This window comes from Cryptomeria japonica, chromosome 9, assembly GCF_030272615.1.
Source record: "Cryptomeria japonica chromosome 9, Sugi_1.0, whole genome shotgun sequence".
Taxonomy (NCBI): domain Eukaryota; kingdom Viridiplantae; phylum Streptophyta; class Pinopsida; order Cupressales; family Cupressaceae; genus Cryptomeria; species Cryptomeria japonica.
This window is the reverse complement of record NC_081413.1, coordinates 686,424,061-686,443,739: the sequence shown is the minus strand read 5'-3', so window position 1 is coordinate 686,443,739 and position 19,679 is coordinate 686,424,061. Positions and strand designations below refer to the sequence as shown.

The 19,679-nt window shown below is 36.4% G+C and overlaps 1 protein-coding gene across 2 annotated transcripts; it reads right to left on the bottom strand.

Annotated features, from left to right (window-relative positions):
- Positions 1 to 17,309: 17,309 nt before the first annotated feature.
- Positions 17,310 to 19,165, bottom strand: LOC131073958 (2-methylene-furan-3-one reductase). Of its 2 annotated transcripts, none has more exons than XM_058010486.1 (3): positions 18,776 to 19,165; positions 18,009 to 18,492; positions 17,310 to 17,930 (listed from the first exon to the last, which is right to left on the bottom strand). In XM_058010486.1, the coding sequence occupies exons 1-3, from the start codon at positions 18,962 to 18,964 to the stop codon at positions 17,656 to 17,658; spliced, it is 948 nt and encodes a 315-aa protein (XP_057866469.1). In that variant the 5' UTR covers positions 18,965 to 19,165; the 3' UTR covers positions 17,310 to 17,655. The 2 variants fall into 2 exon arrangements, with proteins under 2 accessions (XP_057866469.1, XP_057866470.1); XM_058010487.1 differs by having other exon boundaries at positions 17,310 to 17,816.
- Between the last annotated feature and the right edge of the window lie 514 nt (positions 19,166 to 19,679).

Genomic DNA, 19,679 nt, shown 5'->3' with positions numbered 1-19,679 from the left:
GTACTCTTTGGGCCTAAACCCATGATCAAGACCTCTGTACATTTATTTTTCTTCTCCCTTTTCCTATTCAAATCAGCCTATATGGTCTTGATAGTCTGCAGGGAAGCATTATGCATATTTGCCACATTCCTACAAGCTAGGTTGACCTCCTCAATTTTCATTTTGAGGGTCTTCTGGGATCGTTGATTTCTTCCACCTCAAATTTAGTCTTAGACATTTTTTTTTCTTGAATATGTTATCTTTTATTAGTTTCATGATTTCAATTTGTTCCTAGAGGTGGAAGGTTTCTAGTAAAACTCTTTGGATGTTTACCATTCGAGCTTTAGTGATGATAGTTGATCATTGAAAATCTTTGCATAATTTTTATTATATCTTTTTGCTTTAAAAAAATAGATATATTTTCTCTAAGAATAACCAAGCCTATAGTAGGTTTGTCGATCTCATCTCTAAGGTTCAAGGACAAACACACATGAAATCTAATCATAGAGGAACATAAGAGAGTTTGAGACAAAAAAAATTAGGATTGGGATTAAAGGTGATGTTTTGTTGCACAAGCCTTGGAAAAGGTATAGGTTTCAAGTAGGCCAGAGTGTAGACCTCATAAAAATAATTAGCCGATAGGTTATTTTTACATGGGCTTTTTCCACTGAAAGTGTCTCATGCACTCTTGTTAAACTCTCCTGACAGTTCTCGAAAAAAACTTGTTTTTTTTTTAATTGGATAAAACAAGTTTTGAAGGGGCCCAAAAAACCTTAAAATCAGAGAGCTACTATCGTAAAATAGACTAGACTACCTAGCAGTGAACCACAAGTTTTAGAAAGGACTTGAAACCTTCTGGACTTACAGGCATCCAGAGCCAAAAAAGAAAAGACTGCATAAAGCATAAACACAAACCAAAGCAGCCACCACCAACTAGACACCAGCTAGAGAACAATTGTAGATCAATACAAAATAGGTTGGTCCAAGAAGAGGAGAAAAGTCAATAGTTAATAGTCCTCAACAAACAAAGAACAAGGGATTTTTAGGCACCCTCGACCAATAAGAAGGGTTTTCCCAAGCTCCCATAACCTATAAAAGAATCTTCAGACCACAAAAGCCCCAAAGACAAATCCTAACGAAATAAAAACATTGGCCAGAATGGGCCCTTGACAACTACTAGTATCCAGCCTGTCCTTGAGAAAAGAAACAAACATAGGGTTTTTATAGGCTCCCTCAACCATGAAAGTGGGTTTTACAGAGCTCCCACAACCAGAAATAATGAGTTTTTGAAAGGTTCCCATAACCTTGAACTGGAACAGAGTGGAGCCAAAAATACCCTCCAAAATCACCATCTCAATAGGTGATAAAATAGATAAATCAAATAAAAGACAAATCTTTGTTCCCATACAACCAAGAAATAGGATACCATCATCCATCCTGAGAAACATTGAGAAAAATATTGTTATTATGAGGATTCGGTTACTACTGAGAGGGGGGAGGTGAATCAGTAGCAAAACAATTTTGAAACACTTCAAAAACCTTTACCGATAACTACTCAAACAATCTTCTTAAGCATATTTAACAAATCATTCAGTCAAGTGTTCATCAATATGTAAATAAACTAAAGATATCAAATGCTCAAATCAACAATGCAACCACCATATGAACACATAGATTTTTCACATGCAAACCCAAATGGGAAAAACCACGATTGGAATTAGCACCCACAAAATATTTGCGCTCTTTTGGAATGCCCCTGGTTAAAGGCCTAGCCCTGTTAAGAGCTTTACAATATGCCCTGTTAAGAGAAGACCATGTTAGGAGTCACTCGGTTAAGGGATTTTGCCTCAGGCCTGTTAGGAGTAACCTTGTTAGACGATTTCAAACTCAAGTTAATGAGACACTCAATGAAGAGATTTACAATCTAAGATCTGTTAGGATCTACCCGGTTAAGGGATTTCAAACTGTTGTAACTGTTAGGGAACAACAGGGTAAATGATCTGATTTCAACACTTCCTTGCTTTCTAGTATAGATCCTTTTTAGCACAACTCTACTACACACATGCAGACACTTAAATCTGGTCCGACAATATCTTCTCCTCAAATCACCGACACAAAATATCTTCTCCAATTAGCGCTAAATACACTTTTCAGTTAGGACGGATACAAACCCTAATTACATCAACAAGATACAATGAGTTTACATTATAGATCATTACAGATAATTACAATAAATTTCTAGATGATTTAAGCCATTGAGTAATCACCGCACATCGATTTGATAAGCAATCAAACCCTTGTTACATTTTACTAAGCACTTTGTTGTTTCCGAATAAATTTGATCCTTGTACGTGCTCAAATACAATATTATCATTAAACATGGATTATGACACGTCATCGCTAAGTTAAGATCATGATAAGATCCACCGCCAAACCTTAAATCATTACCAGTTAAAGATCTGATACTGATATTCATTCTTCTTCATAGAGTTCATAATAGTCAATTACAAATTTGCTTTCTAGTTCACCAAACTTGATACGATTTCAATCATAGACTCATGCCAATGTTATGAACATATATTCTGAACCACAACACCTGAATCTACTCCAATCATTTTTACCGGTTGACATCAACTTAGCAATTTTGTTGTCTAACTGATTCCACTACCAGTTAGGCTATACCGATTGGTCTAGATGACCTAGATGACTAAACAAACATGGTTGTCATCAATGAAAACACAAAAAAAGTCATCGAATATCCTATTATATCATCATCATTAAGCCAACAATCTCCCCTTGACATCATATACCTGAACATATCAACTTTACCGGTCATCTTCTCATCTCATCATCATCTCCATTAGTTATGCCAACAATCTCCCCCTTTGGAATTGATGGCAACACCAAAAGCTCATCATGCAAAATTGGAACTCTAACTTTTATGACTGCTATACTGTTCTTTTCTTCTTCTATTATGTTTCACTTGTTCTTCTCCCTTCATCCATATGTTCTTCTCTTTTTTTCTCTTCATTGTTCTTCTCCCTCTTTACTTTTCTTCCCCCCCTTTGACAACAATGCCAAAGGTGCAAAGTGTCAAATTCATCTTCTGTTGCAATTGTTTTCTTCATCTCTACTACCCCCCTAAGGAGTAGCCCTTTTCTCATCAATCCATAGTGAAAGATCTTCAATTAGTATATGGGGGAATTTTTATCTTTCCAATCTTGGCATAAGCTTAATACTTTATTAAGGAATGACACTTCTTTGCAAGAACCTATCCCAGAGTCATAGGATAACAAGGTGAAATCAGGGGTGGCTTTAACCAAAGCCTCTTTGGGGCCTAAACCCACGATCAGGACCTCTGTACGTTTATTTTTCTTCTCCCTTTTCCTATTCAAATCATCCTATATGGTCTTGATAGCCCGTAGGGAAGCATTATTCATATTGGCCACATTCCTGCAAGCTAGATTGACCTCCTCAATTTTCATTTTGAGGGCCTCCTGGTATCATTGATTTCTTCCACCTCAAATTTAGTCTTAGACATTTTTTTTCTTTAATATGTTATCTTTTATTAGTTCCATGATTTCAGTTAGTTCCTAGAGGTGGAAGGTTTCTGGTAAAACTCTTTGGATGTTTACCATTCGAGCTTTCGTGATGATAGTTGATCATTGAAAATCTTTGCATAATTTTTATTATATCTTTTTTCTTTTAAAAAATAGATATTTTTTCTCTAAGAATAACCAAGCCTATAGGAGGTTTGTCGATCTTATCTCTAAGGTTCAAGGACAAACACACATGGAATCTAATCATAGAGGAACATAAGAGACTTTGAGACAAAAAAAAAAAAAGGATTGGGATTAAAGGTGATGTTTTGTTGCACAAGCCTTGGAAAAGGTATAGGTTTCAAGTAGGCTAGAGTGTATACCTCATAAAAATAATTAGTCGATAGGCTATTTTTACATGGGCTTTTCCCACTGAAAGTGTCTCATGGACTCTTGTTAAACTCTCCTGACAGTTCTCAAAAAATATTTGTTGGTTTTTTAATAGGATAAAACAAGTTTTGAAGGGGCCCCAAAACCCTTAAAATCAGAGAGCTACCATCGTAAAATAGACTAGACTACCTAGTAGCGAACCACAAATTTTAGAAAGGACTTGAAACCTTTTGGACTTACGGGCGTCGAGAGCCCAAAAAGAAAAGACTGCATAAATCATAAACACAAAACCAAAGCAGCCACCACCAACTAGACACCAGTTAGAGAACAATTGTAGATCAATACAAAATAGGCTGGTCCAAGAAGAGGGGAAAATTCAATAGACAATAGTCCTCAACAAAGAAAGAACGAGGGATTTTTAGGCACCCTCGACCAATAAGAAGGGTTTTCCCAAGCTCCCATAACATATAAAAGAATCTTCGGGCCACAAAAGCCCCAAAGCCAAATCCTAATGAAATAAAAACATTGGCCAGAATGGGCCCTTGAAAACTACTAGCATCCAGCTTGTCCCTGAGAAAAGAAACAAACATAGGGTTTTTATAGGCTCCCTCAACCATGAAAGTGGGTTTTACAGAGCTCCCACAACCAGAAATAATGAGTTTTTGAAATGTTCCCTTAACCTTGAACTGGAACATAGCAGAGGCAAAAATGCCCTCCAAAATCACCATCTCAATAGGTGATAAAAGAGATAAATAAAATAAAAGACAAATCTTTGTTCCCATACAACCAAGAAACAAGATACCATCAGCCATCCTGAGAAACATTGAGAAAAATATTGTTATTATGAGGATTCGGTTACTATTGAGAGGGGGAGGTGAATCAGTAGTAAAACAATTCTAAAATACTTCAACAACCTTGACCGATAACTACTCAAACAATATTCTTAAGCATATTTAACAAATCATTCACTCAAGTGTTCATCAATATGTAAATAAATTAAAGATATCAAATGCTTAAATCAACAATGCAACCACCATATGAACACATAGATTTTTCACATGCAAACCCAAATGGGAAAAACCATGGTTGGAATTAGCATCCACAAAATATTTGCACTGTTTGGAATGCCCCTGGTTAAAGGCCTAGCCCTGTTAAGAGCTTTACAATATGCCCTGCTAAGAGAAGACCATGTTAGGAGTCACCCGGTTAAGGGATTTTGCCTCAGACCTGTTAGGAGTAACATTGTTAGACGATTTCAAACTCAAGTTAATGAGACACCCGATGAAGAGATTTACAATATAAGACCTGTTAGGATCTACCCAATTAAGGGATTTCAAACTGTTGTAACTGTTAGGGAACAATAGGGTAAATGATCTGATTTCAGCACTTCCTTGCTTTCTAGTACAGATCCTTTTTAGCACAACTCTGCTACACACATGCAGACACTTAAATCTGGTTCGACAATACCTTCTCCTCAAATCACCGACACAAAATTTCTTCTCCAATAAGCCCTAAATACACTTTTTCAGTTAGGACAGATACAAACCCTAATTACATCAACAAGATACAATGAATTTACATTACAGATCATTATAGATAATTACAATAAATTTCTAGATGATTTTAGCCATTGACTAAACACCGCACATCGATTTGATAAGCAATCAGACCCTTGTTACATTTTACTAAGAACTTTGTTGTTTCCCAAGAAATTTGATCCTTGTACACGCTTAAATACAATATTATCATTACACATGGATTATGACACGCCATCACTAAGTTGAGATCATGATAAGATCCACCACCAAACCTTAAATCATAACCGGTTAAAGATCTGATATCGATATTCATTCTTCTTCATAGAGTTCATAATAGTCAATTATAAATGTGCTTTCCGGTTCACCAAACTTGATGCGATTTCAATCACAGACTCATGCCAATGTTATGAGGATATATTCTGAACCATAACACCTGAATCTTATCCAATCGTTTGTACCAGTCTCTTGATCATCATTTTGTTCCTGTTTACCGGTTGACATCAACTTAGCAGTTTTGTTGTCTAACTGATTCCACTACCAGTTAGGCTATACCAGTTGGTCCAGATGACCTAGATGACTAAAAAAACATGGTTTTCATCAATGAAAACACAAATAAAGTCATCAAATATCCTATTATATCATCATCATTAAGCCAACAATCTCCCCTTGACATCATATACCTAAACATATCAACTTTACCGATCATTTTCTCATCTCATCATCATCTCCATCAGTTATGCCAACAATCTCCCCCTTTGGAATTGATGGCAACACCAAAATCTCATCATGCAATTGGAACTCTAACTTTTATGATTGCTATATTGTTCTTTTCTTCTTCTATTATGTTTCACTTGTTCTTCTCCCTTCATCAATCCGTTCTTCTCTTTTTTCTCTTCACTGTTCTTCTCCCTCTTTACTTTTCTTCCCCCCCTTTGACAACAATGCCAAAGGTGCAAAGTGTCAAATTCATCTTCCGTTGCAATTTTTTTCTTCATCTATACTGCCCCCCTAAGGAGTAGCCCTTTTCTCATCAATCCACAGTGAAAGATCTTCAATTAGTTCACTGGATTGATGCTGCAACAACATCTTAGTTGATCTTTTGTAGGGTTATAACCCCTATCTTGCCTTTGAGATACTCAAAGGCTGCTTTAGTAAATGGCTTAGTGAAGATGTCAATCAACTGCTCCTTGCTTGATACATGATCCATCCTGACTTTTTTTCCTGCACTCTTTCTGTTAGATAATGATACTTCAGTTCAATATGATTTGTTCTAGCATGCAATACCAGGTTCTTTGAAATGTTTATTGCACTTTTATTATCACAATATATGACCATCGGTTCTGTCATAGTCTCCTTGAATCCTTCTAATATATGTTTCATCCATATTTCTTGAGTGCAATTCATAGATGCAACCAGATACTCTTCTTTTGTTGTAGACTAAGAAATGCAACTTTGTTCCTTACTAGTCCAAGATACCAGTCTTCCTCCTAGAAAGAATTCAACATCGGTTGTGCTCTTCTGGTCATCTATATTACCAGCCCAATCAGCATCTGTGAACATATTCAAAGAAAATTTTCCTTTGTATGGATACCATAATCCACAATCAATAGTTCCTCTAAGATACCTAAAAATTCTCTTCACTGCCACCATATGAGTCTCTTTAGGATTTTTCTGAAATCTAGCCACTATACCAATTGCATTAGCAATATACGGTCTGCTATGAAAAACACAGTGTAGTTTACCAATCATTGATCTATACTCAGTTTCATCCACTAGATCTGAATCATCTTCCTTGGATAATCTACAACTAGTAACCATAGGGGTTCCAACCGGTTTACAGTCTTCCATTCCAAAGGTTTTCAATACCCCCTTCACATATTTGGACTAGCTGATAAATATTCCTCCTTTCATCTATTGGACCTACAAACCAATGAAAAAATTGATTTCACCTATCAAAGACATTTCAAATTCTTTTTTCATTTCTTCTACAAAAGTTAAACTCATGTCATCATCTCCTCCAAATATGATATCATCTACAAACACTTCTCCAATCAATAACTTGTCTCCTTTTGTCTTCAAATAAATGTTGTTGTCCTCACTAGTTCTTTGAAATCTAATCTTTATTAGGTGTGAATGGAGTCTCTCATACCATTCCCTTGGAGATTGCTTTAATCCATATAAAGTTTTATGAAGTTTGCACACCATGTCTTTGTCTTTAGTCAATGCAAACCCATACGGTTGTTCAATGTAAACCTCTTCTTCTATAATTCCATTCAAAAATACAGACTTAACATCCATTTGGTATAACTTGAATCCTTTGAATGCTGCAAATGCAAGTAGCATTCTTAATCCTTTAAGTCTAGCAACCGTTGCAAAGATTTCTCCATAATCCTCACCTTCTTCTTGTGCATATCACTATTCTAGCCTTGTTCCTAACCACTTCACCATCTTCATTCAATTTGTTCCTGAACACCCACTTAGTACCAATCACATTTTTATCAACCGGTTTGGGGACAAGTGACCAAGTGTTGTTCTTCTCTATTTGATCAAGCTCCTCATTCATAGCCTTTATCCAATCATCATCCTTGAGAGCTTCCCTCATTGTCTTAGGTACAATTGTAGAAATCAGACAAGCTCTTTGTCTAATCTTTCTTCTTGTTTGTACTCTAGCATTCGTGTCTTCAATTATCTGATTTGTAGAGTGATTCAACTTTACATATCTAGGTATAACCAGTTCCAGTATAGAAGTCTCTTCTTTTCCTTCTTCTTCATCATCCACTGGTTCAACAATATCCTCCACACTGTTCTGTTCAACATCAAATTGACATTTTGGTTCAATGATTACTAGATTTTGTTCATCTACTGCATCAGACTTGCTGGTATCATCAGATTTATCAGAATACTCATCAAATTTCACATTAACACTTTCCACAATCTTCTTGGCTCTTTTGTTAAAGCATGTGAATGCTTTTCTCTTAGTTGAATAACCAAGGATAGTTCCTTCATCACTTTTAGGATCAAACTTTTTGGTATACTCATCTCTCTTTATGTAACACTCGCTGCCAAAGACTTTTAAATGACTAAAATTAGGAGTATGACCATACCATAATTCATAGGGAGTTTTGTCACTACCTTTCTTGACCAATATCTGGTTCATTGTGTATACTGCAGTGCTAACTACTTCTCTCTAAAACATTTTAGGTACATCTCCTTGTATCAACATTGTTCTTGCTGCTTCAGCTATGGTTCAGTTCCTCCTTTATGCAATCCCATTCTGTCGTGGTGTCCTTGGTGCAGATAGTTGTCTCTTGATTTCATTCTCATCACAACATTTCACAAATTCAGCTGATGTAAATTCTCCACCCCGATCATATCTTAGGCTCTTTAGGTTCTTACCAGTTTCTTTCTCCTTCAAAAATGTAACCCACATCATTCTTGAATGATCATCAGTAAATACATGAAATATTTATCACCTTGAAAACTCCTAGTCCTCATAGGACCACATAAATCAGTGTGCACCAAATCTAAAATATTTTCAGAAGAAAATGATTTTCTTTTGAAAGAGGAAGTAGTCATCTTACCCAACTGACACTCCTTACAAATCACATTGTCTGGTTTGACTAGTTGTGGCATACCTCTAACCATACTTGACTTGCTGACCTTGACCAAATTATCAAAATTTACATGAAAAAATCTTCTATGCCATAGCCAACTGTCCTCAACTTTTGCAACCAAACAACTGTTAACATTAGTGTTAAGATGAAATAAGTTACCTTTTGTCTATTTACCAGTAGCAATCAGTTTTCCTTTGCTTCCTAAAATCTTGCACACTCCATTCTTGAACTCAATATGATAACCTTTATCATTTAGCTGACCAACACTCCACAAGTTATGCTTCAATCCTTCAACCCAATACACATCATCAACATTACTTTTTTCATTTAAAGAAATTAAACCTTTACCTTTTACCAAGCATGATGTATTGTTGCCAAATCTCACTACTCCACCATCAAATTCTTCAAGAAAGATGAAGTTTTTCTTGTCACCGATCATGTGGTGTGAGCAACAACTATCAATAACCCGCTCATCACTGCTGTCAATATGAGACACTAAAGCTTGCTTGTCAGATAGATCTTCCTTAACTGCTACAAAAATAATTTCCTCATTATCTCCATCCTCTGATTCCTCATCGGTAACACCTTCATCAACTACAACATAACATTGTTTCTTACCTTTTCCCTTAATCCTTCTGAACTTTTCCTTCTGATCACTGTTAGGACAATTAGCAACAATATGTCCTAATTTGTTACATGAGAAGCACTTAAGAGGAAGCTTGCCTTTGTACTTACTGGTGCCTCTAGGTAGTTTATTTGCCAATAAAGCCTCAATTTCCATCAGGTTATTCTCACCATCCACTTCTTCATTACCACCTCCATGATTACTTGACCTATATTCATTCTTTTCTTTTCTTACTAGTGCATTAGATACTGATGCTTTGAAAGTAGATTCTACTTTAGGTACACTATTGTCAAAGCTATTCAATTCAAAAGAAGTAAGCTTGCCTATCAATGAATCAACTGCAACTTTATCTTTGCTGACTGACCTCAACTCTTGGATAGTGGATACTCTAATAGCATTTGCAGGCAGTAAGGTTCTAAGAATTTTACTTACCACTGTGTCTTTTCCTATGGTTCCACCAACACTTTTGATTCCTCCAACTACTTCTTTTATTCTTTGTTCGTATTGGGTGATGTTCTCACCTTCCATCATCCTCATGTCATCAAACTTGCCTCTTAGGCTTTCCTCTTTAGCTTTTTGCACATGCTCATCTCCACCATAAATTGACTTCAATTTTTTCCAAACTTCATAAGCGGTTTCTAAACCATGAACATCAATATACTTAGAATCAAAAAGAGTACTTACAATGGATTCCAATGCTTGTATATTCTCCTATCGCTCCTTAAGTTGATCTGCAATCAGAGTATCGGTAGGAGGTGTGTACTGATTAACCACATGCTCCCAGAATTGTGGCCCCATACCTTTGATGTAGATCTTCTTAATGTCGCTCCAGATTCTCTAGCTATCCTTTGTGAACTTAGAACCCTCCTTCTTCATCATCTTGGATATTTACCTCAAGCGGTTAAATTTTTGTACAAAGAGGACCTAGCACTCTGATACCAATTGTTATTAGGAGGATTCAGTTACTACTAAGGGGGGGAGGGTGAATCAGTAGCAAAATAATTTTGCAATACTTCAAAAACCTTTATCGGTAACTACTCAAACAATCTTGTTAAGTAGATTTAACAAATCATTCACTCAAGTGTTCATCAATATGTAAACAAATTAAAGATATCAAATGCTCAAATCAACAATGTGACCACCATATGAACACAAATATTTTTCACGTGGAAACACAAATGGAAAAAACCATGGTGGGAATTAACACCCACAAAATATTTGCACTCTTTTGAAATGCACCCAGTTAAAGGCCTAGCATGGTTAAGAGCTTTACAATATGCCCGGTTAGGAGCAGACCCTGTTAGGAGTCACCTGGGTAAGGAATTTTGCCTGAGCCCTGTTAGGAGCTCTACCCTGTTAGGAGTAACCTTGTTAGAGTATTTCAAACTCAAGTTAATGAGCCACCTAGTAAAGGGATTTACAATATAAGACCTGTTAGGATCTACTCGGTTAAGGGATTTCAAACTGTTGTAATTTTTAGGGAACAACAGGGTGAACGATCTGATTTTAGCACTTCCTTGCTTGCTAGTATAGATCATTATAACAAAACTCTGCTACACACATGCAGACACTTCAATCTGGTTTGACAATACCTTCTCCTCAAATCACCGACACAAAATATCTTCTCCAATTAGCCCTAAATACACTTTTCAGTTAGGGCGGCTACAAACCCTAATTACATCAACAAGATACAATGAATTTACATTACAGATCATTACAATAAACTTCTAGATGATTTTCGTCATTGAATGATCACCACACATTGATTTGATGAGCAATCAAACCCTTGTTACATTCTACTAAGCACTTTGTTGTTTCCCAAGGAATCTGATCCTTGTACGTGCTCAAATACAATCTTATAATTACACACGGATTATGACACGTCATCACTAAGTTATGATCATGATAAGATCCACCGCTAAACCTGAAATCATTACCAGTTAAAGATCTAATACTGGTATTCATTCTTCTTCACAGAGTTCATAACAGTCAATTACAAATGTGCTTTCCAGTTCACCAAACTTAATGTGATTTCATTCACAGACTCATGCCAATGTTATGAACATATATTCTGAACCGCAACATTTGAATCTTCTCCAATCGTCTGTACCAGTCTCTTGATCATCGCTTTGTTCCTATTTACCAGTTGACAACAACTTAGTAGTTTTTTTGTCTAACTGATTCCACTACCGGTTAGGCTATACCGATTGGTCTAGATGACCTAGATGACTAAACAAACATGGTTTTCATCAATGACAACACAAATAAATTCATCACACATCCTATTATATCATCATCATTAAGCCAACAATCTCCCCTTGACATCATATTCCTGATCATATCAACTTTACCAGTCATCTTCTCATCTCATCATCATCTCCATCAGTTATGCCAATAAACATACCATGCACTCTCTCCACCTCAATAGGAGAAGGAGGAGACAAATCCATTGAAAAGATCATCTCAATCCCCCGACAGCCAAGAGATAGCACACCATCCGCTCCTCGCAAGCATTTCCCAGCATCAACCGCAACAAACATCTTTGCCTCAATAGAAGATAAGTAATCTTCAACATCATCTATCTTCACCTCTTAAGAAGATAGAATCACCTCTATAGGAATAACTAGAGAAAACCAAAGATGTTGAGGGAGAAGCCAAAATATATAGAGGGGAAGCCAACCAAAAGGTTAGAAAAGATAGAAACATAACTCTTGACATAAATAAGGGTATAACTATGGCAATCAAATGCTACGTCATGGTCAACGTAAGAACAAATTAAGTTCAAGTAAACATGTGTATGAGAAATACATATGAAATGTGTATAATGAATAGAGCACAAGCTACATGCTTAAAGTAGTTGCCATAAGTGATGATATTCTAGAGCTAAATTCTCCTCAGATTATCGAATGGATATATCAAGAATTTAGCTTGTCATACGGTATCAAAGCTAGGGTGATGAAGGTGTGTGGAAGGTTGAATGAGGGATGTTATATGTTTGACGTGGAGTATTCGCTGAGTGGAGATGTTGAAAGTGCAGACCAGTGTGAAAGGCATGAATGAGAATGGTGAGCCGTTTATATATCTGAACCGACGGGTTTATTTGAAGTGATTAATCAGAGCGTTGTTGGATCTTGCGCTATAAGAGCAATATGAGATAAAAAAATTTCAATGGTGTTGTGTGTGGGAAGAAGGCATTTGCTACGCAGCACATAGAGAAAATGGTTAAGAAATCATGGGGCATGGTGAAGGGAAGATGGAATGAGGAGGAAAAGGATAGTTGCAGGCTGTTGGAAGGTTACATTGTACAACTCCATGAATGTGTTTCAGATGAAATAAGGTATTGAAAATATGTTGACGGGTTGAGATAAGTCGATGCAAACAATTCTTATTTTTGTTTTGTGTAGACCCAGCAAAGGGTGTGTTTAGAAGACAACAAAAGCCTAGCTTGTGGCGTGATAAATGAATTAAATTTAGCTAGAAAGCAGAAATGTCGTGTTGGATTTGAATAGAAGAATGAGTGCAGAGCGAACAGTCCTATTGTTACTTGTACAATCATATGTGAGTTGGTCATCAAAGTATATAAAGGCTCCCCTATTAGATGGTCTCGTATTCAAATCTACCTTTTTTTAACATAAGAAACAAAATTTAAGTGCTCAATATAAATGTAAGGTATTTGCGAATTGTAAAATGAGGTAAATTTTGAGTAGTATTTTTCTAATAAGATATTTTATAGATCATTTGTAAAGTTAGTTTTGATTGAAAATTTATGAAATGCCTTTTTTGATGTGCTCATTGGGCTAAAGGCTTATGTAGGAGTTCACCATCTATATGAATATACAAAGAGAATGGTCTTTTTAATTTTTTATGCTTTTGAAGTCATCCATGCTACTCTTGACAAAACCTTTGTACGTTTGACTTGATTTTTAGATAGTTATGCTTGGACTTCTGAGGTTATTTTTGCTACACTTGACAAGGGCTTCAAATACTCATCAAACACATCAAATGGATAAATTGTAATAGGCTCACACTAGAGGCTAATTGCATAAGGGAATAGAGCATTTACATCATCTCAAGTTAGCTTCTCGAATTGAGATGGTGATTTTCATGAAAATTATTTTTTCTTTCTTTTTTATGCCAGCAATTTTAAAGAATACATATATAGTGAAGTTTTCTTTTTGAAGAAGGTAAGAGATTCAATTCACTCAATATGATGGAGCTCTATTATAAAGCTCAATGTGTGTTGTTTTCCATGGGTGAAGGATGCTTCACCCATGTCATGATATATTTTGTATGTCAATATTGTATGGGTGAAGGATCTTAAATGATGTCTTTTGTATGTTCTCATTATCAACTATTCTCTTATCCATTTATGAAATTTCTCACAGTGGAATATGCAAGTGTGTTGAGTTTTCTCATGATTCTCCAACAAATCCGGGCATGGTTTAAAAGTAATGAAGGATAATCATAAAACAAGTCTTTATCTCTTCTCACATTTTGCACCTAATTATATTTATATAGGTATGCATATTCTCAACACACATTTAAGTAGTTTTTGGGATAAGTCAAGTACAATAATTAGAACCTAGCATAGACTAGAGTTCTTGATGCATTCCCTAAGATCTTACCACCTTCTTTTGATTCTACAAAGTTTTAGTTTTCCTCCCCAAAGGCTTTTATTGCTTCTTTTAGTACAATCCTTCATGTTTTCTAGATATATACTTGAAATATCTTTTATGTTTTTTGTTCTCTCATCTTATAGATTTGAAGGGCACACTTGAGGTTTTAAAACATTCCTCATTGATGTCATTTCTCAACCAAATGAGGATCTCCACCAACCTTTGCACTTGTTCCATCTCATTCTTTGCATTCTCTTAAGATTTTATTATCAATAGTTGTACCTAGAACACTTGATTGGGTATGGAACGACACACCATCAACATGAAATATTCAAAAATATTGTGTTGATAGTATGACCATCCTACATACACCTTTGGGATCATTTCTTCTAAATGGTAGGAATTTTGTTCAATAAACATGGATCTTCATTAGTTTGTAGTACCAAATTCGTCCTTCATTGGTGCAAGGGACATCAAATTAAGGGAGTATCTAGTATCCCTCTTGGCATTTATCTCTTGTTTGTGGGTAACATTGTCCATGGGTGCCTAACATGGCCTTATTGTTAGCTCCCATTTCTATTATGTTCCTAATTTTATTTAAGGAGGGTTATTGGTTAAAATACGTCATTTCATCTAGAGGATAGTGTTCATCTTAAGATAATATTCTTGTTATTAAGTTTATTTATTTAGGATAATATAAGTATTAAATAATCCTCACCTATGTGGCTAATAATGACATGTGTTCACTTTTATTTAAGGTACATGAGTGCCACCAGTGCCTCATCAATAATTGATTGATGATGGTTAGGCTCTAACTCTATTTAGTCAAGCCTGGTTTTGTCTTAATTAGATTGAATTAACTAATTTCCTGATTGGGGGTGTTTAGGATTTAATCTTGTACCTCTTGACATTATCATCTTCTTGATTCATGGATTCAAGAGGTCTATATATTTGTAATTATGCTTCATTATGCCAAGAGTGTTGTATAGTGACAAAAAGACATATAGCATCTTGGCATAATCATGTACATAAAAACCAAAAGATACCATCATATCTATTAAAAGAAAGACTAAAATAAAAAAAAACAAAAAAAAACATACTTTATAATAATAATAATATAAAATAGCTATAAAGTAACTAAAATAATCCCAAAATAAATAAAATGAAAGAATTCCACACAACAAATATAATATTTAGTTTTTTACTAAATTGCATGTCCATATTAGAAAACATTAGTGCGAAACTATGTAGGGAGGAAGGAGTGGTTCTATGGTTTTGGGTGGAGGAACTGCAGGGAAGGAGGGTGAGGATGAAGGGGATTCACAGGATGATGGTGATGGATGTGCTTTAGCTTCTTCTCAGCAATGGGTTTGTTGTTGCCTTGTGTGGCAGATGGTTTGTTGTGGCTTTGTGTGTCGGTTGTCTTACAAAGTTTGTTGCCTTGTGCGGCGGATGGGTTACTATAGCTTCATGCGACAATTTGGCTTGTAAAGGAATTGTTGTGGCTGCATGTGGTGGGTGTGTTGTGGTCTCTCACAACAGATGGTTTGCTGCTCACTATTGTTTTGTGAGTGGTGGTTTTGCTGGAGTTTCATTCTTGGAAGGAGTTGATGTTTTTGGGTGTGTTGGCTCTGTGCTTTTGGTAGAGGGATCATTGGTGGGTCTGCTCTATTTTTGCAAATCCTTTGCATTTTTTGGTGGCGGTGGTAGGGTTTTATTCCTAGTTGGTGTGGTTGGGGCTTCCTTTATCACTTCTAGGTTTTGTCTCCCATTGTTTCTATTGGGGAACTTGGGTAAGGGATTTGTCTCCCTTTTCTTTGGCTTCTCACTTTTTGTTGTTCAGTTCGTTGCTACTAGTTTTCAAGGGCACGTTTTGGCAATTTGTTTTTGGTTGGGGATTTTTGTTTTGGTTTAGTTGTGCTCCAATGGGAATCTTTCTGCCCTTTTTGGGTCCCTTTACTTTGTGTCTCTTATTGAGGTGGAGGGGGAGATGATGGGCTATGGTGGTTCTTGGCTTCTCCTTTTTTCTTTTCTATTCGATCCACCTATTGAGGTGGAGTTGTCTTCTATGTAGGTAGAGACATGACTTGCAGGATATGTGGGGAGAAGTTGTTTGGGGCATTTGGCTGTCATTGTTCTTGAGTTGTTGAGTTGTTATTTGCCTTTGTTTATATGTTGGTAGCATTCTATTTGTAATAGTGGGAGTGGATATAAGAGGGTTGTTGCTACCCATCTTTGGCTGATACTCTTCTTATCCTATTGAGGTGGATGTTGAGGGTGTTGCTTTTTCATCTACTGTAGATCTATCATATTGAGGTGGTGGTGTCTTCTATTGAGGTAGAGACTTTATTTGCAAGAGATGGTGGGAGTTCTGTTGTTTTAGTGGGGTTTCTCTTGTTTTTTTGTTTATGTTATGTTGTTTGTTAGCGACGAGTAATCTGTTTCTTACTTGTTGTTGTTTGTCCTAAGGTTATCAAATCCTTTTCAAAACCCATGATGGGTGTTTTTAGGAGCTAAGTTTGTTAGTGACTTTGACCTTGTTCTTGTGCTAACGAGTCTTTGATTTTTCTATCATCCTGTTATGTTGTTGTTGGGGTGCTATTTGTCTTTGTTGATCATTTTTCAGCGTTCTATTTGTGGGTTCCATATCCCTTTTAAATCTACTTGTAAAGGGTTTCGGGAACCCTTCGAGCCCTGTTTTACCCAATCAAAAACAAATATAATATTTTTTAATAGTTTTTAAATATATATAATTAAAATGTCTATACTAATAATATTTTATATCGATAATATTAAAGAGATAATTTTGTAACTAATCCACAAACATTAAATCTTAAATTATTTCTTATTTATCACAAATTTTAATATAAAATGTTATATATTTATTTTAAGGACTTTTAAAAAAAACATTTAGTCATGTATTAATTGATATATAAAATAATTATTCACAAGATATAATATAAATTTATTGTAACAATAAAACTTCATATCAATTACCTCCCTCTCAATGATAAAAAAAGAAATGGTCTTTTATAGTCCACGATGCTAGCAATAGATGGGTTAGAGTAATATGGGACTACCTTGTACTCTTTGGGGGAGTTACCTAACCACACTACAAAGGAGGCGTACATACCTTACCCCTTTATGAGATTTGAATTTGTGACCTCTCTTTCAAAAGCACAAATTCTCTACCACTCAAGAATACAGGTTCTCCACCGAAAACACAAGTTCTTATAAAACTCAACCCAACTAATAGTCCATCCTCCCTAAATTTTGTAATAGATTAGATATTTATATACACACTCCTGGAAATTTACAGTTTAGAATAATTCAGAGGATATATGAAAATCTCGATCACTCAATGGGGGAAATAACAATCTTCCCTCTTGCTCGGCCACTTTCCTGGTGCTTGAAAGCTTCCAAAACCTCAGAAAACGCATACGGGCTCTTGGGATCGATCACTGCCCTGAGCTTTCCACTCTCTATGTACTCGCGAAGCCTCTCCAGATTGCTGGCTGAAGGTACAAAAAAGAGATATTTAGCACTCGGATGATGATCATACAACGCTGCTATGTCTATGATCGGAGCTTCTAATTCTTTGCCAACCACATAAGACTTCATCGACTCACCTGCAATTTAAAACTTAGAACTCCCGTTAGCTGCCCAATAACAAGAAAATGGTGAAGATAAAAAACGAAAGCACACACCTATGGTATCCAAAACAAAATCGAATTTCTCATCCACTTGGTCGTAGCTCTGCTTGGTATAATCCACCGCCAGATCTGCCCCCAGACTTTTAACAAATTCCACTTTCCCCGTGCTGCAAGTCGAAACAATTCTAGAAGCTCCGTACACATGTTTTGCCAGCTGAATGGCCAGGCTCCCCACGCCCCCAGCGCCTCCCACAATAAAGACGCTCCACCCCTTCTGAAAATTAACTTCGTCGAAGGCCTGCTGGGCAGTTAACAGAGCCAGCGGCAAACTGGCGGCTTCCTCGAAAGACAGATTTTTTGGCTTGTGGGCGGCGAGATCTTCTTCCACAACTGTGTACTGAGCGAGAGTACCGCAGTCCTTGGGCTTCTCGGATGTAAAGTACTGAATGTCACTGTAAACCTCGTCGCCCTTTTTAAACTTGCTCACACCCTCGCCCACTTCCTCAACCACTCCACACATATCGCAGCCCGGCACAGCCTGTTACAACACAACTCTTCCTTTAGAGCTTTTACTCTTTAAAAAATATATATTATTCATCCTGTTACAATACTATTGTTGTTGTTTTTTATTGGATCAAGTATTGGATCACACTGTAATTCATCATCAAGATGTTCACTCTAGAATTAAAAAACACAACTAAAATATCTCACTCTGGAATTCAGAAACAGCTGAACAATCTCATAAATTGTAAAAACCTAATAACATAAACTTTTACAAGTCATTTTCATACTATGCAAAGCCCAGAAGTTAGTGAACGTACTGGAAAGTCGGAGTCATTATTCCGGAACAAACCCTTTCGTCGCTTGATGTCCATAGGATTTAGAGCAGCTGCGCGGACTTTAACCAGAATCTGCCCAGGCCCTGGCTTTGGCACAGGGAAATCCCCAAATTGCAAAACATCCAGAGATCCATACTCATTGTAGAACCATGCCTTCTGCATTTTGCGCATTTCACCACAAATTTGTGTTCCTCCTCTTGTCGAAGATTTTCATGACTTGTCACATACAGGCGGAAATATTTATAGATTGAAATTATAAGAAATAGCTCACACTCGTCATATTGTAGAATAACAGAGTCTCGGCCGGATAAGATCTCTAGTTGAATTGCGGCCCTGCTGACAGGTAGTTAGATGCTTCTTTCACATTCTGTAGGAGGAGGCAGCGGCAAGCTTTGTGGATAAGTGGCCAGCTTTCTAACCACACGCACATATCTGGATATTATTCCATCCTTTCAATCAAATGTCAGGATCGTGGATTTCTTAATCTGGAGGGTGCCCACACTGTTTTTTTTCCTAACTTTCCATTAAGGAAAAAAAAAAGTACAATATTAAAAAAAGGAAGGCGGTAATAAAGCAGATCTAGAAGTCATTTGAAATAGAAAAAAGAACCCTTAGGTTTAAGAGATGATCAAATTCCAGAGTTTCTCATTTGTGGCATAGTTTTTTCTGAGTACATCTCTAAAGGATTTTCTATAACCTCAACCCCCACGGCCCCCACCCACGAGGGCTCTGTAGAGGCAAATGCAGCCTGCAACATGACAGTAGTGTTTTTCTTTGGATCAAACGTAATTGTTTGGATGTAACTGTAATTGTCTCTCCACACAGTTGCAACATTTTCACGGTGTCTCGAGTTTTACCTGTGGCTAAATAAATTGTGCATCAACAA